This window comes from Strongylocentrotus purpuratus, unplaced genomic scaffold, assembly GCF_000002235.5.
Source record: "Strongylocentrotus purpuratus isolate Spur 01 unplaced genomic scaffold, Spur_5.0 spur5_scaffold_15, whole genome shotgun sequence".
Lineage (NCBI taxonomy): Eukaryota > Metazoa > Echinodermata > Echinoidea > Camarodonta > Strongylocentrotidae > Strongylocentrotus > Strongylocentrotus purpuratus.
The window spans coordinates 4807092-4832820 of NW_022145600.1; the positions used below are offsets into that span (position 1 = coordinate 4807092).

The following is a 25729-nucleotide window of genomic DNA, read 5'->3' on the forward strand; positions in this document are numbered from 1 at the left end:
ATTTTCCCTAATTTGCCCACTTCATCGATTTGGTCTTTGATGAGTTATAACACGAGAGATCAAACCTTTGTGGTGTGATCTCTATCTCCTGCTCTTTCATGACAAGACTACACACAGATACAGGTAAGTGTAAATTGTGCCAATATACAACTCACTCTACTTTTGTCAAAATAGCAGTAGTTGCTTGGATAAACGAAGAATAAAACCTTGAAGTAGCGTAAATCTCTGTGTATAAGTCAGGTATAAAAAAAGTTTAAGTTTCGATTTATGCCCTGCCACCTGGCGCTATGCCTGGCAAATTTCTCCCAGCTCAGTAATCGGTGTGTTGACTCACCACTCAGAAACTAGAACAACTCTCAAATTTGTCTGTCATCTTGGTTTTAAAGTAATCTTTCTGATAGATCTCAATCTGTAGTTTATAATAATTCCTCCAATTTTTCTTCTATACACACGGCATACCACAATGTTCTATCCTAGGTCCTCTACTGTTTTTTAATCTACCACATTAATGATCTTACACATGGGTTTTTAACACAGACCTGGCTTGCTGCCGACAGAGTCGGCAAAAAATAAAAAAAATAAAAAATAGAGGTGCGTCTTATACACAGAGATTTACGGTAATAATCATTAAAAAGCACAACATATCAGGCCTGCAACATACAGTTAAAAAAGAACTAATTATTCATACTCTGAGCAAATTTTTTAATTTGTTAAGTATGTGAAAACTGATTTCTCCTGATTGATGTTTCTTGAGAATGTTAAACATATATCAAAACGTACATCTAAAAATATTCAACAAAGGCCCTAATTCAACCAGTCCACCTTTCAGTTTCACTCTTGAGTTACTGAAAAATACACACAACATTTTTTTTCTTCACACAAGGGGTATGAATAATTTAGTTGTTAAGAATACATGTATAGCGCATCATAACATGATTCAAGTTCTTCACATTGCAGCACCTCATTACACATGACAAATAAGTTCTTAGTGTACAAGTTACAAGCATTTACTTGAGCAGGAGGTACAATGTAGTTTGATAAATTTATCCTAATAAGCCTACAGCGCTGCAACATGCTAGAGAGTAGGGAGGACCTCTTTAATTTGAAATTTAAGGTTGGGGAGATTTGGGGGTCCTTTCAAGGGTCTCGCTCATTTGCAAGGGGCCCACCCAGCCCTGCCTGGCCAAGCCCTGGCCAAGCTCTGGCAAGTTAATACACATCTCATGTCTTGCTTGATTGTGATGAGGCCCTACTCTGTAACACAGTTCATTTCGAAGGAGACTTTCTCTGTATGCTATTCCATATAGATGTTCACATACAGATTTACAGAGCACTACATATCGTCCTTGTTTTTCACGAAGTGACGGTAGTGAGGAAAATCGTAACGCAAAGTGAATGCATTTTTTTTTCACTACCGTCACTTCGTGAAAACAGCGACGATATGTACAGTAAACAGCTTAATTATTCATGTATCATTACCAAGATTTGTATTTTTCAATTGATTATTCCTAACTCGTGGTTCTTGTGAATGTGATGAAATTAACAGTGATATATCAAAGCTTACATTTACACTTACAAGTATTCAACAAAGGCCTTATTAAAACCAGGCAACCTTTCATTCTTGAGTTGAAAAACACAAAAACCATCATATTTACAAATTATGAATAATTTAGTTGGTAAGCGTACTTCAGCTGATATTTTAGAGATCATCATTGGATGGGCGGTAGCCGCGTATATGACCTAGTTTAATACCTAGTTGCTTGTAAGGCTTTGATTACTTAACATGGTTTTACCGTTTATCGTTCAAATGACAAGGAGTTCTGCAAACTGTTGTTGTGACAACAATAAATGGAGAAGGCTTACTTGTACATGTACGTGTTCCCATAATCATTGCTTATTTGCTAGCTCATTTTTCATGTTATCATATTCACAGCAAAAAACACAAAATAAAACCTTCATGAAAAAAATGCTTCATATGGTATCTTGGTCTGCTAATGGATATGAACAACAGACACAAATGAGGTTTGCAAAGTTTTCCTATGCAATATTTGACATGTAGTAGTAGTAGTACTAGTGGTGTTTATTTTACCTGGCTGCTAAGAAAGCATAAATGATAGTAAGCAACTATACATGGTATGGATAGGAAATACGTTTATTAAAGTAAATCAGTTGGTCCAATTTTGTGCAGATCATTTGGTGTCAAATATAGAAATCCTCTTTGAGAGAACCTTTTATAAAGCCATTCTGAATTGTTGCTCATGATGTAGACAGGTTTTGGGGACCAGCAAAACACAAATAAATCAAAGTTTTAACAAACCTGCTTGAAAATGAATTGAAAAGCAAAAAGCACATTTAAATACAGGAAATTGCATATTATGTATTCAGTCGGAGCAGCAAGCTTACTCTATCTTCCTTTATCAAATTAGTCGGCTATGATTCATTTTCTATCAAAATCTTTTACAAGACATCATCTCTAACAGTCAGTGTAATATAGTTTTGTTTGGTTCTGTAATTATTTCTCTTCATATCCAGAACTTACGATTATATTTAAATGAATATACAGCTCACTGTACGGTAGATGAACTCACAGGTACTGTAAGCCTGAAATGCTGTTTTGTGTATGAGAGAGAGAAAACTTAGAATGGCCCTCTTTAATTTTGGGTTTGAGGTTGGGGAAATTTGGGGATCCTTTTAAAGCTTATCTGCCAGGAGGGATTAGACCCCCCTACAAGGTCACTGAACAGGTGGTTATCTCATCAACTCAGCTCTCAGTTAACATAAGAAAAAGAGGATCATGGGGGAACCAATGGTCACCGATTAGGCATTGTTTGTTATATAGAGGACGCAAGTAGCTACACGTAGTGCAGTGGGCCTTTAAGGGGCTCATTTTAACATTACATTAAATGATGCAGCTCCCTGTTATGTACACTACAGGAACTCACCAGTACTTCACACATGTAATGCTGTTATATGTATGACAGAGAGAGAAACAAATTGGAGTTGCCCTCTTTAACTTGGGGTTTAAGGTTTGAGAAATTTGGGGATCCTTTTAAGGGGCTCATTTTAACATTATCATTAAATGATGCAGCTCCCTGTTATGTAAACTACACGAACTCACCAGTACTTCACACCTGTAATGCTGTTATATGTATGACAGAGAGAGAAACAAATTGGAGTTGCCCTCTTTAACTTGGGGTTTGAGGTTTGAGAAATTTGGGGATCCTTTTAAGGGGCTCATTTCAACATTATCATTAAATGATTCAGCTCCCTGTGCACTACAGGAACTCACAGTACTGTACATGTATACCTGAAATGCTGTTTTGTGTATGAGAGAGAGAGATTTTTTTTCTTCGAGTGGTCCTCTTTAATTTGGGGTTTGAGGTTTGAGAAATTTGGGGATCCTTTTTAAGGAGCTCATTTTAACATTATCATTAAATGATGCAGCTCCCTGTTATGTACACTACAGGAACTCACCAGTACTTCATACCTGAAATGCTGTTTTGTGTATGAGAGAGAGCGCGAGAGAAAATTAACAGTGGCCTTCTTTAATTTGGGGTTTGAGGTTGGGGAAATTTGAGGATCTTTTCAAGGGGCTCATTTGCAGGAGGCCAGGCTCTGCCTTGTCATTTAAAGGGAGTCCTGCAGGAGTCTCTACAGGTACAGCATAGTTAGTACATGGATATACAATGTGCCACAGTTCACACACAATCAATTCTTAGCCTACATGTATGACTTGGCGCAATTCTAGAATTTGACAAAATAAAGCAACATCCATAACATATCATCCTTGCAAATTGAAGAACAAAAAGTCCATGAGACATTATTCCATTCAAGATTTCTCTGAGTAGGATACATAGAGATAATGAGAGAAAAGAGTTTGTTTTGCTAAGGAATAAAGCAGGAAGAAGAGAGGGGGGGGTGCTTTGAGGGTGGTTACCTTACCACATTACATCTATAATAATAATACGCTAAGGCTCCGCGGGGGGCGCGACGTCTCGGCGAGCCTTTGTATTCTATTGTTTTTTAATGAGATCGCCGACCCAAGTTGGTGCGGCTATCTCCTCCTGAACCCTCCCCTCGGGGTACCCGTGCCCGGTGCCATCGTCCGCGGGAGAGTCTACTCTGTGGAATTGGCTATACTCCGCCCGAGGTCCTCCTCCGTGTCGACGTCCAGGGCGAAAACAGACGCGACATGCATAATGCAGGATATGCGTGACGACAGAGATACCTCATGGATATGCAACATGACATCCGTAGACACACTACCGATGACCATCCACTCACATTAAGTTGCGTATTAAATGCTCTATGCAAAGGGCGGGATTACCGAGAGTAGAGCGTCTTGCTATAGGATGTGCTTTGTAGTAGCTAGGATGTGCTTTGCATGTCGTAGCTGCACAATTATACACGGGGCTTCCCGTCGACGTCCAAACTTAGAGACCTATTTCCATCATGATTGCCGCGATTTTTATATAGTTTTCGTGAATGGAGGTATGAAATCAAAGCTTATTTTGTGATTATGACGGTTAATGTATACTACATTTTTGATTATCATTTTCTAAAGGAAAGTTTTCACAAGAAAACCATTGGACTGACAGTTCATGTCGCAAGCTGCCTTCAGTCCTCACACATACAGTACTCACAGTGCAGTGTAACACTGGCACCGCGCACTGCAGGCGTCCGAAGCCTGCGGCGTCGGTGTTCGAGCTTTTTGTTACGCTGGAGTGTGTGTGAGTTAAGCTGAGCTGAGCTCGAGTCGAAGAGATTTGACACTTTGAAATTGTTATCTGTTGGTTTGCATCATTATTGCCGCGATTTCAATATAGTTTCGTGAATAGATTTACGAAACCTGAGCTTAGAATTAGTAAAAGTATTACTAGACTCTAATGTCTACGTTTTTAAAAGACTGTTTGATTTTCCTGTTAAAATTTTACTTTGAAAAATGATTATCGAAATTCATGGTCAGAAATAATCACAATCTAGGGTCTATTATGTTACAGTTCTTGCATCAAATCAATGCATGAAAACTTAGTTATTGAACTAGAAAAATGTTTTTTTTTTAAAATAGGCAATTATGAAGTAGGAAGCCTGAAACCTAATAGCCTACTAAACAAATCTCAACAAAGTGTAGGCCTATCCTTATATGAATTAATGAAAAAGTAGCCCCAGAAAAAAGAGCCCCCGAAAATTTCCCTAAAATTTGAAATGGAGCCCCCGAAATGAAAAACTTAATTTTTTGCCTGCGCACCCCCTCTAGAATCCCGCGGATTTCCGCGGGTCCTGAGTTGAGTGTATATATAATATAGGCGTGGGGTCCACGGGTTTCAAGGGGCCATAAACCCCAAAAGCTCGGGGGTTACGTTCTTCAAAGTTGGGGGGGGGGGGAGATTAGATCGCAGCGAGTTGAGTGTATATATAATATAGGTGTGGGGTCCACGGGTTTCAAGGGGCCATAAACCCCCGAAATCTCGGGGTTTTAGGCGTTTAATTAGGGTCAGGTGAGCATATTTTTAATACTTTATTTGTGACACTTGCGGGTCACTAATTGGCGTGGGGTCAATACGTAGAGTTGCGTAGTGTTGCGTAACAACTACGCTGGCCTACGTTACTATATGCTGAGGGACGGAAAGGGGTACGCAAGATGAACGAAAACAATTCAACCTGTTTAATTTTTTTCGCCAGCCTACGCATAACCTACGCAGGGACTATTTCCCCATTAATACGCAGCCTAATTTCTGCGTAGTCGGTACGCCACACTACGGAACTCTACGCAGTTCCAGTGGCTTAAAGAATAACTACCGGTACAGTTGGATCGTTTTTTTAATTTTTATATAAGGCCAAATTAAAAAAAAAACATGTTTAGCTTCCTGTTTTTTTGAAAAATGGGAAGGAGGAGGCCCTTTTTTTTTCTTTTTATTTTCTTTCAAAATGGCCGCTCCGTACATTTTTCCTGACATTCAGGCTATTTTTCAAGATGGCGGCCGACAATTTTTTTTTTTCTTTTTTAAAATCAGAAATACATTTTAGCAGTGCTTTTCATGTTTTTTTTCTTTCAAAAAAAAAAAAATAAATAAAAAAAAAAAAAAAAAAAATAGGAGGCGGCCCCCAAAAAGGAAGCAGGCGGGGACGCAGTTTTTTTTTCTTTCAAAAAAAAAAAAAAAAAAAAAAAACTTTTCAAAAAATTTCAACAAAAAAAATAGGCGGCCCCCAAAAAGGAAGCGGGCGGGGACGCTTAACATGAATATTTCTTAATGGCCTGAATGGCAAATAAAGTTCTTGGTGGTTTTAATTTAGACAGTCTCTATATATCTATTTACACCCCCCGCCCCCCTCTAGGATCCCGCGGATTTCCGCGGGTCCTGCTAGTTACTATAATAACCTGCTACAACTGATCAACCTATTTTTCAATATCAACTTTTAAAAATGATAAAACTAACTTTATTTTACAGTAGAGAAATGCAAAATTAGTAAAACTGGTCATTAGTGACGCTGATCTAAAATAAGTAAAAAATAGTCAGGTACATAATAAAGAAAACAGACAAAAACTAGAAATTCAGCCAATTAAAAGGCTTATAAATGGTAGAGGTTACAATGAAAACCTACAAATCAATAAAACCATCCAAGAGTGCTTTGTAAAGATAAGAGATGATTTGTCTGAATTTTCAATGCTAATTTCCTCTGCATTTATAGTGTTTCACATAATATCAGGTTCTTTGTTCATTAAACCAACTTGGGTGTAACACGATACTGGAGGATCGGACTGGAGATAAAAACAAAATATGGTCATTGGATTTTTTTTGTGCAGATTTAACCAGTCCTTACCAGCACCCAATTATAAGCTATATGGTGCCCACTTGTTCTCCGCTACATTAACTGTTTGGTGACCAGGGAAAAAAATACACAGGGGCTCGGGAAGGATTAGCCCCCGAAATGCCCAAAAGAGCCCCCTAAATTTGCATAGAGTTCAATGCAAAACAAATTAAAGAAGTGTTATTTTCATGCAAGCAAGCTTGAAAAGTAGCCCCCGAAATTTTTTAATTAATTTTTTCCCTGCAATGGTGACAATCAGTCCACATTTTGGGGTTTGACTCAAACTATTGATTAAGAGTCCTAAAAAGAACACAAGATAAATGAGTAGAAAGGGCAAACATTTTCTAGACACCTTGCATCCATTTTTGTTTCATGATATGATAATGCGTCTGATGCCAGGAAGTTTTATAAGGAAAAAGCGTAAAAATACTTAAATTGGCAACACCTTTAGTGATTCAAAATAATTGTTTCTCAATAAAAATTTGTCATTTCTTCCAACTTTTCAAGAACATTCTCGCCCATCTATACTGCTTTCAGAGGCATTACATTTTGTTAACAATGTAGAAATAAAAGAAAAATATTGTTGCAAATTTGAAGAACAATATATGATCAATTTAGCCCTAAAAATACTTTGTACATGTATGCATGGACATATAAAGGCACTAATCCATACATATAGTTTGATACAGAGGCATATATGTTCATGCACATGGTCACGTTAGACAAAAGCTATTAAAAAAAATTAGATTTTTCATGTATATTTAATGAATATTGCGCTAACATCATATGATGGATCAATATCATATGATACATGTACATTGTAAATCATATCATCACTGAAACATTATTTCATCACTGGAAATGCCACGGAGGCTTCCATTTGCAAGGTAACCATCTATGAACAACCTTCCAATATGAACATGTGATTGCAGGGGAATATCTTTAAAAACCACATTTCAGGGAAGGAAAAAAATTTCTATATTTAAATTAAAACTGACAAAATATGCAAAACCAAGATACTTTTGTGAAATAGAGAGAATTCAAAATTTAAAAGGCAAAAGATATTCAAAAGACAATTCTGTATATAAAGAAGAAAAAATAAAGGAGGTACATTATAACTAAGAACACAATCAAATTAGAAAGGACGTGAGCGAGGTAAAGGGGATACAGGATTTAAAGTACAACTCCATACATTAAATGTATGGGGAGAGAAGCAATAAAACGAGATATGTATCACAAAAGAGACCGCAGAGAGAAAGAGAGAGAAAGGAGAAACTGGAAATACATCAAAAAAACAAAATCAGATGTAAACAATGAGATAAAGAGAAATTTGAAAGATGTGTGGGGGAGGATAGATTGAAAGAAACTGGGGGCTGGGGATTATTGAGTAGAAAAGGCAAAGAGAGAGAGAGAGAGAGAGAGAGAGAGAGAGAGGGTAAGAGAGAGGGAGAGAGAGTAAGAGAGACATACACGGAGAGAGGGAGAGAGGGAGAGAGGGTAAGAGAGACAGAGAGAGAGGGGTACGAGAGACGCAGGGAGTGAGGGTAAGATAAGAGAGAGAGAGAGAGATGAGATAGAAAGAGAGAGAGAGAGAAGGGGAGAGGGAGAGGAAGAAAGAAGGGAAAGACTTAAAGAACAGAGAAGAGAAACGGAGATGGAGATAGTGGGATGAGGTACTTTCGAATTTGAACACAAAACCCACAAGTACAATTGATGAGCGTTCAGCAACCTGAATAGCAGGATATAGTTCTTTTTTTCTTCCCTTTTGTGGTTTTTCTCCTGTGATTTGCACGCATCTTTCATCATGCACTGATGCAGAATTTGAAACCTTGAGAGCACTTCAGACAGACAAGAATCAAAGCTGAACAACTTTATTTGTGGATTTTTTTACTTTCCAATACATTTTTTTTATACCTGAGAGTTAAAGGTATTTTCAGTCATTTGCAAGTTACACTGTATACATACAATTCTACTCTGTCTTATGTACACTTGAGAAAGCAATCCCATACATGTGAAACTAAAAGATCAAGATCCATGATTTTGCACAATATTGTGAAAGTCTAAATTTGTAAATGACAATTACACATTTCTACATGTAATTCTACACTTAATCTACATGTGTGTATTGCATTCAGCCCCCTATTATCCTGCACACATAGATCATATGCCTTTTGCCCTCTTAAAACTGTTTTCAATGGGCCCCATGTATAGCAAAATACATGTACATGTATTCACGTTTCAGTTTCAATATTTTAACACTCATGTAGATCGGCCATGTTGTCTACAGAAATGCACCGGCCACTACCAATTCTAACGTCTTGCATGTACATACAGTGTAGAGTCAAACATCCTTCTGGCTCTCATCAGAAGATATCCACAATTCAGCCATTTTAATTTGTCCGCCTTGATATCTTTGAACAGAGCAGTTCATCCACGTTTACACCATTATACCATATATTATACCAAGTATCCTCCAAGTAGGGCTCAGCATTTGCATGCAGCATCTGCCTCAGGTATTAGTCACAATGCTAAATGGACTTCACACCAACTCATAAATATAACCTAATTTTTAGTAAAGACTGGTGTCAGTCTCAATGGTGTGACAGAGGAATTAGAACATGTAAATTGTTCCCTACAATTATAAGACACAATAGTTGACTTGACTTCTTCAAAAAAATCTAAAAAAATACCTTTACAACTCTTTTTGATCTGTCCTTTGACTAAGGGACAGCGCCTCGTACCCTTTGAAAAATATGCTTAATAAAACCAATTGTTGTAATCACTAGTATTTTCATAATAATTATTATCATTACTATTATTATTATCACCATCACCATTGTCATCAACATCGTCATCGCTATTTTCAACAGAAATTTGAAAATTTGTTTGTTTTACCTGTACTATTTCTTGCCTGGCTGCGCACATGGCACAGTTCTCTTTCTCGCCCTGCCAGTCGCAAGGTTCATGACTGTGTGTGTCATCTTGCGCAGCTGAGGAGAAAAAATGAAATAACAATTAATGTTTATCCAGAGTTCCAAATTGCAGTTTCAAAATTTTGGAACAAGGTCAAGTAAAATGTAATCCTACTTTTTCATCCAGATTTAAAAACAAAGAATGAGCTCCATGTTTTTTCATATATCCTACATGTATGGGTCAATTTCATCAGAATAATCTTGAGGCTATCTGTATACACTACAGAGACTAAGACCAATTGAAATTGCACATTCGGTGATCCAGTATAGAGATGTTAACATCCAGATTTGCAAACTGTATTCTCAAACTTATCAGATTTTCATTGACCTATTTCTTTTTTATTGTACAACTTTTATTCATTCATATAAGCAGATTATCCGGATTGACTTCCCCTTTAACCATGCCAGAATTGTGCATAACCCCACCTCATTTATTTTAAGCTTAAAAATTCAGTTTCCTTGTTTCGATTTTAGATCAGAAAGAGTAATGGAAACCATGATGTAATTCTTCAATCCATAAATTTAAACCCTTAAATGACTTTGAAAAGAGGATACACAAGTATATCTTCTGTTTGGAGGTAGAGGGGCATTGACTCGTATACTTTGAACGGAGTTATTGCCTTTGTTGCTCCAAACATGTATGTTCCTGGTATATTTGTTTGACTTTCACTTTCACCCACCTTTGAAAGGAGATACTTTTTGCACAAATTCAGACCCGAAAACGCTTTCAATTACACACTCAAGGCCTGCATGGGAGAGAGAAAAAAAGAAACAGCATTGAATTAAAATATTTTTCTTCACAGCTTCCTGGATCATGACATACAAATGTCTAAACTTTACTACATGTAAATTATATCATTTATTAAACTTTTCGAACTGTGAATGTTCACAAGGTATAAGAATATATAAAGTTTTGATTTACATTATCGCCATTGAACAATGAAATACTCATTTGTAAACTGAATCAATAAAGCATGCATTTGGGTATTTGGGGATAATAGCTGAAGAGCGATGTAATAACATGGAAACAATTCATATGACATGTTTTTAATTTTAAAATGAAGACAGATTGACTGGAAACTGTGGTATTTCAAAAATCCTGTTTATACACGTACTACCTTTAATTCACAAAAACAACATATTTTGTTAATAATATTACTGGTATATTTGCAACAACAACAACAACAACCAATAGTTTGCTTATGTGTATTTTGACAGAAAAGGTTGTAAATTCTGGCATTAGAAAGGACCAATTATAATATTTGATCATTGTTTTTGTCTTTATCTATTGGAATTGGTTTTCAAAGTGTACTACTCTTAAAATCTAGATATCTTGTGTAACAAGTGAATGTTTTTTTGAGTGAGGGAGGGGTGAGGGTGAGGGATGGGGAGTGGGGAGGGGTGGCTTCTGCATTATAAAGACAATGACTCAGTGGAGCAAATTTGTATGTTCAGAGTACATGAATATGGACAAAACATGAGTCCCCTCTATGGTTCAATGTGGCACTAGGAAAAAGGGGGAAAGTCATCAAGGCCAGGTCTAGGCCATTGTTGTAGAAGAGGGAAGAAAACAAAGGGTCTTGTTCAGACGTACACGTACACGTACACGTACACGTACACATATAATTTCAATCGACCTTGTAACCTGGGGAATACACAATGCAGGGCTCCGCACAAACCCTGCGCCCCCTCAGCTAACACATTTTAATGTTGTTCTGGGGATGAAAAAAAAAAACCAATACCTGGGTGTACATATTTTGAGCACTATTCTCCACATGACCATTCAAAACGTTTGACCAGATTTTGATCTGAACGCCTTCATACATGAAATGAACTTGTAACCCTAGAGATGATATGACAAAACATTACCTGTTGTTCAAGTGAATGGGAAATGGACGTGTGTTTAGCTCATGCTGTGACAGTTACTACTTTATTGAGGGTTACATTGTATCTCCACATGTTCTTTCTTTTTTAATATATTCATTTGATTTGACCTTCCAAAACGTTGTCTGAACGCATCCATAATGCACTTGTAACCCTGGGGACAATGACACAACATTACCCTTTTTTCAAGAGAAGGGGGGAAATGGACGTCTGTTAATAGCTCATGCTATGGAGGTTACAGCTTTCTGCCGCAATTAGCATGCAAATTCTAGCTGAGCAAATAATACCCTGTTAACCACAGCCACCATCATGGACGCACACTGTCCGGCTAAAATACAACGCCACTCAAACAGAAACGGTATGAATCATTAAGCAGACAACCAATACATGCAAAGTTTAGAAAACCCTTTTAAGTGCTTGAGGAAATGAACATGTACATTCGCTGACAGACACACAGGGTTGGAAACTGGAGAGGGGAAGAAACGGCACAAAAGACGCACGAGAGCCTTTTAAAATTAGCACCGTCACTTCCCTGTCGTAATTTAGACGGGAAATTCTGGAAACATGGGGGGTACTTGGCAACCACAACACATAGCTTTACATTCTTTGATTGATTTTCCCTCCTCTGCCATTTTGTTTCTCTCTCCCCGTGCCCTTCTGGCGGAGGTTTGGTGTTTGTCTTACAAGCCCACGAGCTGACATCTCCGCGGAAAACGTCTAAATTAAGCCATTGTGTCTCCATGGCAGATTTTGAGGAGGAAGCAAGGTTTTCGTGTAAAGAGCCATCATCTAACGTTGTTCAAACAACAAGCCCACTTGGGGGAGGTGAATATGAAATCAGCTTTGGGAGTGGAGGATCTAGGCACAGGAAGCATAGAGATTCAGGATTAATCCACAATTATTCCTCTTGCGGTATATATGCCTGAGGACTCGACAATGCAAATGCAATCATTGCATGTTCATTGCTTACAGTATTTGGGTAAATAATTTCCCCTCAGAAAACCAGCACTGTTAATTTTTTTTTTTTTTTAATGAATGAATCATAACTCTAGTTATAAGATAGCATTATCAGAAACATCCTCATTCATACAGTACATTATACTACATTAGATCACATTCCATTTCTTACATCGCTATTAATCAGAAATTAGCAATCACCTTACGAAAATGAAGATTTAAGATTATTAAATGATTTTAAATATATACCCCAGATATAATGCATAGTACTCTCCACTCCCTGAACATCATTCTGGCCAAGTACAATTTTCCATCGACAGGTGCAAGTATGTTCAAACAATCATAATGCAGACATTCAAGAGGCATCCATATATACACCTGGGTAGAGAGAAGCAGGAGGTTAAATAATACCTATCTGCTGAAGGGTGATATTAACTAGCCCTGTCATGCTCTGCCACTTTTCTTTTAATTGTTCAGTTTACATGTATGTTATTTTTCATTTCACATGAATGCTACTAAATTATGAATACCGGTATTCAGGAAACAACAGCTTTACATCTTTTCCATGTGACTTGGCAAGGGAGGAACAATGTCATGTTAGTCATGACAATGCTTTCCAGGCATGTGCTCCTCCACTCTGGAATGAACTTTCATATTTTATTCGTTTATAAAAATCATCTTTGCTGGATGTCTTCCGAAACTGTCTCAAAACTCTCCTCTTTGACCATGATCAACAAGACAACAACATATTCTTTGATACCTTTTATGTAATATAAAGCGCTGTGAAACAACAGTTGGTTTGTATTAAAGAGCGCTATAGAAATGACTTTATCTTATTGTATTGTATTGTATAGTTACCATGTATGGCAATCGCTTACAGACTTGGTTTCAAATCCAAAGCAGCCTACATGCATGTTCTCACGCCAGTGCTCCTTCATTCAAGATTGAATAATAACAGCTTGTCAATTTTGTTTTTCTTCCCTTTCTCTAACCCTTCTCCTTTCCAGGAAATAACTTTGTTCCTTGTAAAAGCACTGAGAATGGGATACAAATTTAAAGGGAAATCCAACTTTTATAGCAAATAACTCTAAACAAAAGCAGAAAGATAAGAGAATCAGACTAACTAAAGTCTGAATGAAATCTGACTTAAGAAAGTAATAAGTTTTTTTAATTTCTAATCACGTATTGGAACTTCAAATTGGCTGAATCAGTAATTTCACAGTGATGTTGTGCCGGACTACTTTCCCAATTGTTCCAACACTCAAAATAACAATAAATTTCTTTCTTTTTTTCCTTCAATATGTATGACTCAGGATGGTCTTTTCTTTCTCAGAGGACCTACAGTATAAATATACACTCAATAACATAAATTGAGTAGTGCCCCAAGGGAGAAGGAACTTGAGGAAAAAACCAGAAATTAGTGATATTTCTTTACATGACAAACAGGAGAGTTGTCACTTTATAACAAATTAACAATCCAGGCCTGTAACAATCTAATGACAAATTTGCCGATATGAGATATGCATAGCTGTAGTGATCCCATATTTCTAACATTCGTAACTTTCTTAGTACTGGTCTGAATTTAACATCTCAGATTTGTTGATTTCCTTGCAGCAATTATGCAGGCCTATGCCATCAATGCTGCTTTGAAACTTTCCAGTGCTAAATTGCTCTCTGTTGCGGTGTACATGTATTTTTCATTTTTTCATTTCTATTTACATGTTACATTTTTCATTAATATCCCAACATAATAACCTTAACCTTTACACGCAGCAATCTCCTACATAGACCCCGCCTTCCCGTCCTAAAATCTGCTGTTTCATTCATGTACCGGTATGCACACAGAAACCAAAAATGTTCAACGTATTCACATATATGCTTCTGAATAATGAGTCAACATTATTTGCATTGAAGCACACATTCACCTTCACTATTTCAATGGGTGGGCCGAGACAGAGGCCAGGCCTTTGGTATTAAGCTTGTTACTGGTTGCACTTCTTAGGGCTAGGCAGAGCCATGTGTGGAAATGGAGGTAAGCTGTACCATCGAATTTGGCTAGAAAGGAATTTGAACCATGCATAACAACAGTCACGGTCATAACGTAGGGGGAGCATTCATTTATTTGGACCGGGGGCTGGCCGGCCGGCCGGCATTCATTCGAGGGGGTCCATCTCATCAGCCCACTCATCGTGATGGTTAATGAGATAGTGAACTCAAGGTCACAGAGGCATCACTCTAATGGTGTTGAACATTGACTGACATGTCTGCTGAGCGCCAAAAAAGATGATTAAGAGACAGACGAGTTCTGGTAAACGTGAAAAATAATTTGTGAGATTTCTCATTCTTTTTGCGTCAGTGTGGAAGAACACCGTATTAAGAGAAATGTCTCCTGAATTCCTGAAAATAAATATTCTTAACGGTACTAAGTTACAATGCCCTCATAATCAAATATGGCAAGAAATAGATAAAGAGTTTGGGCCAAACACTTGTGCATTTTATATACCCATTTCTATGTGCATTGTACATGACTTTCATCAACATTGAGTCAATTTCTTATTCAATATATGAGTGATTCCAAAACCTTGAACCATATATACGTCACCACACAACCTTTTCCAATTGTTACCAGACATTTTTTTTCAGTGTTCATGTATTTTTGCATATCACAATTCAACCTCATCTTTAACTCATATTCTTTTTAACACATATGGAAAAACATTAGAATCACCATTCTTTCTCGCAGACTCGCTCTCAGCAGAAAACAAATTTAGGTTTACATACAAATCTTGTTTTCATACAGTGTACATGTACAGTATATAAGGCAGTGTTTGATAGTTGATACTAACCTTTTCTTGCACTCCCATTGAGGAGCAAAGATACAATTTTCTTTTTACAATTGGAAGCAAAAATATTGTTAAACTAATGACCTCCCCCCCCCCCCCCCCCCCCTAACTCACCATTACCAATGTGTCAGTGTATACAGTGTGTACATTGTATCTCTAATTATTGCTTTTACGATTATTTAAAGAAAACAGAAGAATTGTTTGGGTTTAAACCCTTTACCAGCTTTCATTGGCAAATGGAACATACAATTGTCTGCCACAGTTAAAGGGATAGTTGAGTTCTTGTTAAAAATTAATACTGGAAATGCCTTCAAAGTGGATGGTTATTGCTCTTCTTCTCATTTATGACATTTCTAGTGCCCTATTTATTAGGACCTAAAATTGCTATGAAGGTAATTCTAGACCCCAAAATGTGTAAAATTTAGATTAAATCCGATCATACCAATTCAGCTCCACTACCAAAAAATACACTGACAGTTAAAGATTAAGGTGAGTTCTGGTAATGCGATTGCATTGTGAAAGAAAAGGTGTGGAATGGATCAGAAACAGTTGATCATGTACATGTAGCATTTAAGTATTGGCGTGCACTGCAAGGTTCTGGAGTCATCAAAATCATAATAAATTTGGCCGAGTCTTGGTAAAGTAACAAGCACTGTACACAAAAAGCTTTATATGGGACAACACACATGGTGTCGGGGCTAGTACTACCTTGATTTCCTTGTCTTTCTATGCTCATTACTCAGCTAGTATACATTTTCTTCCAAAATTGTTTGGCACATGTCATTTATTTGTAATCTTGAACATTCAGTGTAAGTTTCGTTTGATTCTGTGAGAATTGATTTTCTTTTTTTTTACCAGAACTGGAATTTATCTTTAATCTCATAATCTAATAATAATAACAATACTTTTCAATTAATATTTGCAACCAACATTCCAATGAAATCATTAGGATGAACATGGTGAGCAATACATGAAAATCTAATAGAAACCTTACATCTTACATAGAATAAGAGAAAATTAGTGTACCATTAATTCATGTATCAGTATATAAATATACATGTATATTGTTGTTGTTTGTTGTATAGTCTCATGATAAGAACAATAACAACAACAATATTATTACTGGTGAAGATTATGATAGCAATAATAATAATTATCATAATAATAATAATGATGATGATAAAAATACAAAACTCAATCAAAAATGTCTCCAGTACAGAAAATATCCTGTATCGAAAAGAAACATTCTGAAAGATCCTAAGCAGACTTATTAAAGCAGGACATTCTCAGTAAAATACATTTAACAATTGCATGACAAGCATACATACACTGCATAAGTGTAAGTTACACACTTCCATTAAAATATACATAATGTAAACAAATGTGACATATATACTTGGCTTCAAACTTTAAATTTAAATATTATATATTTATTTATAGACTCTATATTACTTACAGTGTAAAGTGGTAAAGGAATAGGGATGATATGCCTTCATTAATTTTTAGTGAAATTACCGAGCATTAATTATTTCAAAAATCAAAATGCATTATACATGTACATGTACCATGGAGGTAGAGACTTTAGGATATTTTATGATATCACAACCAGCAAAAGAAGACAGGTGCAATTTGTATAAAAAAAACGTAATGAAAAGTTGTATTTACATTCATATTCCTGTCCTTAATCGCGTTTTATTTGCAAGTGTACATGAATCTTGATTTCAATTTGTCATTAATTGATTATTTAGTCAATATTTGTCCGATGTTGTTGTGTAAAGTTAAGATTCATGGAAGCTGCCATATTGGATTTACAATTCAGGCTCTTTCATTAATGTTGTTATAAATGTTTATTTTTAAGAGGTTAAATAAAAAAAATTCTTGTAATTTTCCAGAATAAATAAATTACAATACTATAATATATATTTATTTCATTATTTATATTGTAAAATTTGGCCAAAATTGTTACACTTATGTATCATGTAACCAACACACGTACGTACACACACTCAAAATACGAAATCCATCCATTTCCCACCACCAGACATATATTTAGAGTCAACAAACATCCATCTTCGTGTAAGTTAAAATCATCAATCAACAAGAAATATTACAATAATAATAGTTCAAAATATAAAATATTGCATATTTGTAAGTTCGTGACAAGTATTTACATACAATTTACATGTACAAATCTAATTGATGAAAGTGATTAAAACCAACTCTCATTTCCAAATAAAAGTAATACAATTTATCCTGATCCATTCCTCTTTTAATGGCCATTTCAGCAATGAAAATTCTATTAACAAAACTGTGAAAGAATTCAAGGAATTAAAACTAAGTTTCAGTTCCAGATAAAAAAAAAAATTAAAAATATCCAGGTCCCTATTCCTCTCCTAGTTATAAAGTTATAGGAATTCAACAATGAAAAGTTAAGAATGTTGTTTTCCTTTTGTTTTATTTATCTACATCACAGTTCACACCACATGCGTTAATGCACTTTCAAACTCTACTAGTACTACAGACTACAGTAGGCCTACAGCAATGATCTGTAGACTATTATTAGGCTATTAAATTCATTATAAATGTCTGGAAAATTTCCCAAAACTTTAAAGGGCCAAAACAAGCACGTTGTGAACAAATCAGCATAATTTACACATAGCTAGTGGTCTAACTTTATATAACTATAGACCTAGTTTAACTAGTCTAACCCAAAATGCAATTAAACTCATGTGCATAATTAATATTTGACCAGAGAGAGTCGGATGTAGACAAAACCAAACTGTTTTGTCTGCAAGTCAATAATAAGCATAACAAATCAATTAACTAAAGAAATCCTTCGAAAGGCTGTATGAGCTTATCCAATCTCAATACAGCTTCTAAACTGAGAGATCAATTCAGCACAAACCAATATCCAATCCCAGTGAAAACGACACAAAGAAAACAAAATGGTGGCTTTCATTCTGGGAAACAATGCCTGAGCGGGGATTTAACTGTATCGGGTGAAACGTGATGCGGGTCTGAAAGGACGGGGCATTCTCAGCGGGCAAAAATAACATTTGCCTGCTTTACAAGCGTGAGGACCTGCACAATGGACCTGCCAAATTCGCCGGTAAATTACCCCGAAACGTTACGTGTTCCTCACGACAATATTTAATCGAATGGTCCGATAATGATCAGTAATGTTTGATCTACTCACCGATATATGATATGAGGTTTTTCCTGCCCCGTTCAAGCTCCTTTCGCAGCTGTTTTCGTTCTTGGTAGCAGCGTTGATTGCCACACTTCGCATACACGGCCATTTTCATAAATATGAGTTCAGTATTTTAATAGGCCGACGTCATAGCTCCGTGAATGATTGTATACATGACGTCATCTCGCGGGAATCACCCCTTTCTAATTTTTGATACGCGATCCACCGGCGAAAAATACAGCGCGCGGTAATTTTGTATTGGGAACTGGACCGGGATCTACTCTCACGACTCGTTTAGTACAGAAATAATCGTCTTGTCCGGGGAATTGTTTGATAAAACTGAGAGTTGTCAATCTTTTGGGCAGTGGAGCCCAGCCAGACTTATAGTCAGCGGAACAACCATCGTCGATATCAGGGTTGAGGAACGCAACACTGCAGCTCAGACAGTCAGAATCCTGGCTGTGCACTGCACTAGCTGTTTGCGCCCGCTGGATCGGCTGGAAAAGCTGGATCGGCTGGAAAAGCTGGATCGGAGAGACTTGCTTTAACTTTAAGCTGGACGCCGATACGTGTAAGTCAAGTAAGGCATCATTTGAAAGATTCAAGAGAATGTAAGCAATAAGTAATTCATCTTAATTGAATTAAGGCCATGTAAAATTGATTTCATGTTGATCGTCCCCGCCCGCTTCCTTTTTGGGGGCCGCCTCCTATTTTTTGTTATTTGTTTTTTTTTTGTTTTTTTTTTTTTTTTTTTTTTTTTTTGATTTTTTTTTTTTGAAAGAAAAAAAACATGAAAAACACTGCTAAAATGGCTCTATTTCTGATTTAAAAAAAAAAAAAAATTGTCGGCGGCCATCTTGAAAAAAAATAGCCTCGACTGTCGGGGAAAATGTACCGAGCGGCCATTTTGAGCGGCCATTTTGAAATATCAAATATCAAATAACATGGTACACCCTCCTCCTCTTTTTCAAAAAATCCGGACGATCAACATGTAATCAATTTTACATGGCCTAAGATGTTCTAAATCGGTTAACTGGTAGGAGCCAAATTCATGCGGTGTCTGTGAAAGGTTTATGATTAGGATTTTAAAGTTTATCGCAATAAAAATTGTGATGATTAAAACTAGGCGATGCAGTGTGGGGCAATCGAGCGTTGGTCTTGCTCTCATGACTTAATCATTTCATGTATAATATTGCTCCTTTCACCTCATATGCATATGCAGTTATGCAGAACATGGACATTATGAATTGTATAGACCAAAAGATACAGTCTAGTATGAATAATATGATCAATGGATGTTCCCCTTGATGCTACGCTACGTCTGACTCTATAATGGCACCACCTCTGTTGGGGAGGGTTGAAAAAATGTCAGTTTGAAGTTGGGTTTGGTTTCTGGACACTTAGATAGATAAACTTGAGTTTGGGTCATGCAATATTTTATGAAAGAAATTGTTCTAAAGACGCAGTTTTGGTATGAGTCCAGATGACCAACATGTCCGGACACATGTACATGTACATGTATGGTATGGGTATATTGTAAAATTATGAATTAGGATGCAAAAAAACACAGAACTGCAAAAACCCTTGCAACGTACAGTACTTACCACAGTCACATGACATGCATAATGCATTAAACTTTATTTGCATACAGAAGACTGCATGAGCTGGGCCTGACCTGGATAATTAACTTTCCATAGCTGCTTGTGTTGATCATTTCCTTTCATTTCATTTCATTTCTTTATTGTGTCCATATAATAATTATATAATATTGACTGGCCTTGAGGGGTATATCAGAAATATTGACCAAGCTCAGATCATATTGCCCCGAGTCGAAAGACGAGGGCAATATGGTCTTAGCGCGGTCAATATTTCTGATATCCCCCGAAAGTAAAGCCAGTCAATATTTTTATTGTTATCCAAATCAGACATCTAGAGCAAATACAGACATCCACCATGACAATCTCAAGAACTGAACAAACTTTGTCAAACCAACACTTTGCATCCAGTGCTTGACAAAATTTTTGATACACTACAAACAGTGTGTATTTGGTTTGATTATTACGTCACAATACAGTGCGCGCAAAGTGCGCAGGTTCTCGTACGCATAATATTAATAGATGCGCAATGAAAATGCGAGACCGTGGAAAATACCAAGGTATATTTTCACTCGTCTCTACACGCAAAGTCAATACGCGCAGGGAGACCAAGGAAAATACAAAGAATATACCCCTCAGTTCCCACTGCTAGTGAAAACTAGGGCAATACGGTTTTGTAAATGACCAGCTCAGATGTCTGATACGGGTAATAATAGTTTATATTTATGTTTACAATCTTGCTTCACAGTAATTTCACAGGAACAAAATATATTTGACAATCAGAAGTACTTAACTAAATACATGTGAATTGTAAACACATACTTCATGTTTGTCTGAATTTTGTTCAACCTCGTTTTCTGATTTAGTCTCAGGGCCCTGTTTTAGTGTACATGTACATTTAATATAATATAAATGATCATGATGAATACCGGTATACTTTTTAATTCTCCTCCTCCTCCTCTCTCTCTCTCTCTCTCTCTCTCTCTCTCTCTCTCTCTTACATACCCTCTCTTTTCTTTTATTCTTGATGCCTTCTTTCCCAAGAATGTATTTTGCTGCAGTGAAAAAAAAACATCAATTTGCAATGACTTCACCCAATATGTAATTTAGTTTTAATGTTGTAGACTACCGTATACTATTTTGAGTATACTTCATTCTGTTTGATTTGTACAAGATCGTTCCACTGAACCAAGAGCTGCCAATTTGCAGAACATCTGTGAACTCAAAGAACATGTGTGAGGAGAGCGACAGCAAGGTATCTGTTGAGGAAAAGATCATAGAAGCGGATCTAAATAGGAAAGAGTTGACGAGACAGGTTGCAGAGAAAGAGGAGACGTGTAGAAAGCTGAAATTGGTCAAGATGTACAGGTCAAAGGTGATTTGAAATTTGCTCTAGGTTATCCCCCAATCTAATTAACTATTTTGTATCTTGTTTGTAGGACTAGTTTCCTTAAAGGTAATAGAAAGTTTTGGTATCAGGTCATGAATTTGGTTCAAATGAACTTATTGGAAGAATATGCATCCTACAATATTCAGTGATCGTTGTCGAGGTTGAAATCGAGTCTTAAGTTATGAAATTATAAATAATAAACTTTTTGTTTTGTATAGCTCCCTCTCAAGGTAAAGATATTAATTAAGCTATAAAACAATGTTTCTTGGCTAAAATCGACCGATTAGCTATTCCTGTTTGAAAATTATATATCACAACTACATATTCTGAGATTTTCATGGTCGCAGCTACCATCGTACGGCCATAGGCGCTATTTGAAATTTATCAAAATTTACAGGGAGCTCCAGTAAATTTTTATATTCAATTTTTCTCGAAAGCAGAGTTGTTTTAGGGGTTAAATTTTCTATTGCTTATAATACATCCAAATATATCAAAATTGTCAAGAATCACTATCCACCAGATTTTCACAATTTCCCAAAACTGCACTACTAGCTGCCTCTATATAGCAAACAATGCCTATTAAAGAGGTACCGGTACCTGTTGGCCCCCCATGGTCCCCCTTTTCTTATGTTAATTGAGAGCTGTCTTGATAAGATAACCACCTGTCAGTGACCACGCAGGGAAGTCTAATCCCTCCTGGCCAAACTAGTGCACATATAGGCTTTAACATAAATTTTATGATAGCATTGTTTCAACTAGGGCTTTTTAAAAATATGGTATTTATTTATAGACATCTAACCCTGTTGATGGACCAAAAGTTACCATGACTTATTTTGTTTGTACTTGGAACCACTATAATATATAACAGTATATGGAACATGGTTTGTACTTTCTACTTGCCAACATCCTGCTGCTACTGTACAAAGTTATTTTATTTTATCTATTTACTTTAACACAAAGGAAATTATAGCTGCAAAGTGTCAGGGTAATAAGGGTCAGAAATAAATACACTCACGTAGCTTGATTTGTGAATTTGTGGATATTCTATGAAAGAAACATATTCCTGAGGGATATTTTCCTGCTTCTTTCTGAATCCACAATTTATAAATATGTCGGTTGCAATGTGTTGCATCAAGATTTGTTTATTTCAAAATTCGGTATACCCTTTTACACTTTTTTTTATTTTGATTGATTTGATTGTTTTTATCATTTGAACAGAATGACCTGGAAGCACTTCAAAATCTGATAGAGAAGTGGAGGGAAGGATGTCAGACATCCATATTGAGACTGTACGAGAAACATCCAGAACCCAAGCCATCTCTAGGTGACTTCATCAACAGCTGCAGACTGGACAAAGACCTCATCAAATTTGATGAAGAGGAGGAGACATTCACCTGATAGCTCCTTCCTTCTTTCTAAGGGAAAGTAGGTAGGAACAGAGGTTTCCAGTAAGAGCTGATCAACAACCCATTGTCTTTAGACTACAAGAGGCATCAAGAACATGAGCCATCTCTAGGAGACTTCATCGACAGCTGCAGACTGGACAAAGACCTCATTAAATTTGATGAAGAGGAGGAGACATGCACCTGATAACTCCTTCCTTCTTTCTAAGGGAAAGTAGGAACAGTGGTTTCAGTAAGAGCTGATCAACGATCCATTGTCTTTAGACTTCAAGAGACATCCAGAACATGAGCCATCTCTAGGCGACTTCATCAACAGCTGTAGTGGACAGAGACGGATAAAGACTTCATCAAATTTGATAAAGAGGAGTAGAGATATGCTCCTGAATGTTTCTTTGTATTTTCTATGGGAAAGTTACTGGGACAGCAATTCTATTAAGAGCTGATTGACAAGAAGATTCAAAGATGAAGCATTTAAGGGGGTGTAGCATGGCAAATACTGGTTAACGCCGTCTACGACTTATTTTGGACAACTGCACGTAAACAAATGGACTTGATTAACGATCAGCGCATGCTGGCATTCACAAAACAGACCAAAGTTCTCCTCATGCTTCGGTTTCGCGTATATGTTGCAAGCACATGAATACATCGGTCGCGTCGTCCAGGGGGAAGACACATAGTCTTGTCATGCTACACCCCCTTTAATCCATCCTTAGACTGTATGAGAAGCCTCCAGAACCCAAGCTGTCTTCGGTCAATTTCATCAAGGTCATCAACTTTGATGAAGATAAGGAGACATTCTCCTTACCAAGGGGTAGTAGGACCGCGATTTTTTTTGAAAAGCTGGCAACAAAAAAAAGAGAGAGAGAGAGAAACGGATCTGTGATGGTTTTAGGAAAATCTGATGAAGGATAAAGTTTCTTTTTTTTTCATTGGTTATCAATCAAATGCATAACATCTAGTACTCTTTGCTGTATATCTTGTGAGCATCTCATCCATCAGGTGTTATTTCTTTTTAATAATTATTATTAAAAAATATCATAATTATCCATTTTCTTGGTTGCTATGATGAAAGAATTCATCTATATCATTCAATCTGAATCTGAAAATTATGTATACAGCTCAACACTCCTGGTGGAGGAAAAAGAGATGGAGGTGTTTTGTACAAACATTTACTTTTAATAATATATCTTGGGAATGTCAGCACTTGGCAGGTATATTGATATATTTGTTTAGATGAGACATAGTATATCCAGCATATGGCATTGCAGGTGAATGCCACCTCCCCCACATGATCCACTGCATAATGAGAATATGTTTTTCTTTTAAAGTTTAAAAATATGTTTTTGAAATATATTCTAAAGCCATGGTAGGTTTATTCCAATTTTTTATTAAATCAGTTACTGAATACGGTACACATTGTATATTTGGGTCATTCCATGTCAAATCACCCAATGGTTTTAACCCGACCATTTTTGATTTTGATGAAACTTAGTGTACTTGTTGAGTGTGATCTCACAGCACCAAATCCAAAATTTTAGGTCAATCAGGTGAGGGGTTTGGGAGATACGGCCCACCAAATTTTGAGATTTTTTCAAAAATGGGGGTGGCGGGCCTACCTTTGAACCCTTGTATCTCGGGACCTAATGGGTCAATCTTCACAAAATTTGTATTGTTTTAAAGGGTATTCAATAAGGATTCCAATTCTGCCGCCATTTTGAAGATTCGTACATGTTGGGGTACTTTGACCTCTTGACCTCAGATTTGACCTTGAAATTGACCTTGTGGATCACGTAATTTTGACAACATTTTTCATGAAATGTAATCTCTGACATGTACACTAAAACATGTAAAAGTTTCAGAGATATAATATTTTTTGTTTAGGAGCAATAAGGATTGAAAGTATTCATGCTCACAGATATTCACAATAAACCCTATTATAATGTATACAATACATGCAATATGCACAGTACAACATACATCTTCCACATGCTTTTTTGTTTTAGGCATATCCATCCTAAATGTCAGTAGTACTTGAATAGAAATAAAATGACAAGTTCATATAGGCCTAAAGGGTTAACAGGATGTATGGCTTTAGGCCTCTGAGTCGGTTCTAGGATAATTACCCCCCCCCCCTGGAAAATTAACCCTCAGGAAATTCCCCCCCCCCCCCCTGAGGACAATTACCCCCCAAGGACTATTTCCCCCTATCACACCCAGAGGACTATTACCCCTCAGAAAATTACCTCCTAGGACAATCTGTCCCCCCCCCCCCCCCCCCCCCCGAGGACAATCAACACCCGGACAATTTCCCCCTAGGACAATTACCCCCCCCCCCCCCCCCCCCCCCCCCCGGGAAAATTACCCCTCAAGAATAATATACCCCAAAAAATAAATCTGCTTTGATTATAACCACCTTATTATCAGTTTGGACTTCCACTTTAACGAATAGGGGGGGGGGGGTAATTGACCTCTGGGGTAATTGTCCTTAGAGGGTAGTTTTCAGGGGGTGAATTTTCCAGGGGGTAATTATCCTAGAACCGACTCAGAGGTCTAAAGCCATACATGTACATCCTGTTAACCCTTTAGGCCTATATGAACTTGTCATTTTATTTCTATTCAAGTACTGCTGACATTTAGGATGGATATGCCTAAAACAAAAAAACATGTGGAAGATGTATGTTGTAC

At 36.8% G+C, this 25729-nt stretch overlaps 2 protein-coding genes across 2 annotated transcripts in view; one reads left to right on the forward strand and one right to left on the reverse strand.

The window, feature by feature from the left end:
* The window catches only part of LOC100893839, a 49937-nt gene extending 30901 nt beyond the window's left edge, over nucleotides 1-19036 (reverse strand). The window contains exons 1-3 of the mRNA XM_030985418.1: nucleotides 18663-19036; nucleotides 10463-10528; nucleotides 9706-9800 (exon numbers count right to left, since the gene is read on the reverse strand). Coding sequence (XP_030841278.1) covers nucleotides 9706-9800; nucleotides 10463-10528; nucleotides 18663-18771 — 270 coding nt within the window. The 5' untranslated portion in view covers nucleotides 18772-19036. The remainder of the gene's footprint in view (nucleotides 1-9705; nucleotides 9801-10462; nucleotides 10529-18662) is intronic.
* Nucleotides 19037-21482: 2446 nt separating this feature from the next.
* LOC581392 (swi5-dependent recombination DNA repair protein 1 homolog) lies at nucleotides 21483-23611 on the forward strand. Its single transcript, XM_781396.4, has 2 exons — nucleotides 21483-21626; nucleotides 22860-23611. The coding sequence occupies exons 1-2, from the start codon at nucleotides 21483-21485 to the stop codon at nucleotides 23037-23039; spliced, it is 324 nt and encodes a 107-aa protein (XP_786489.2). The 3' UTR covers nucleotides 23040-23611.
* Nucleotides 23612-25729: the final 2118 nt, after the last annotated feature.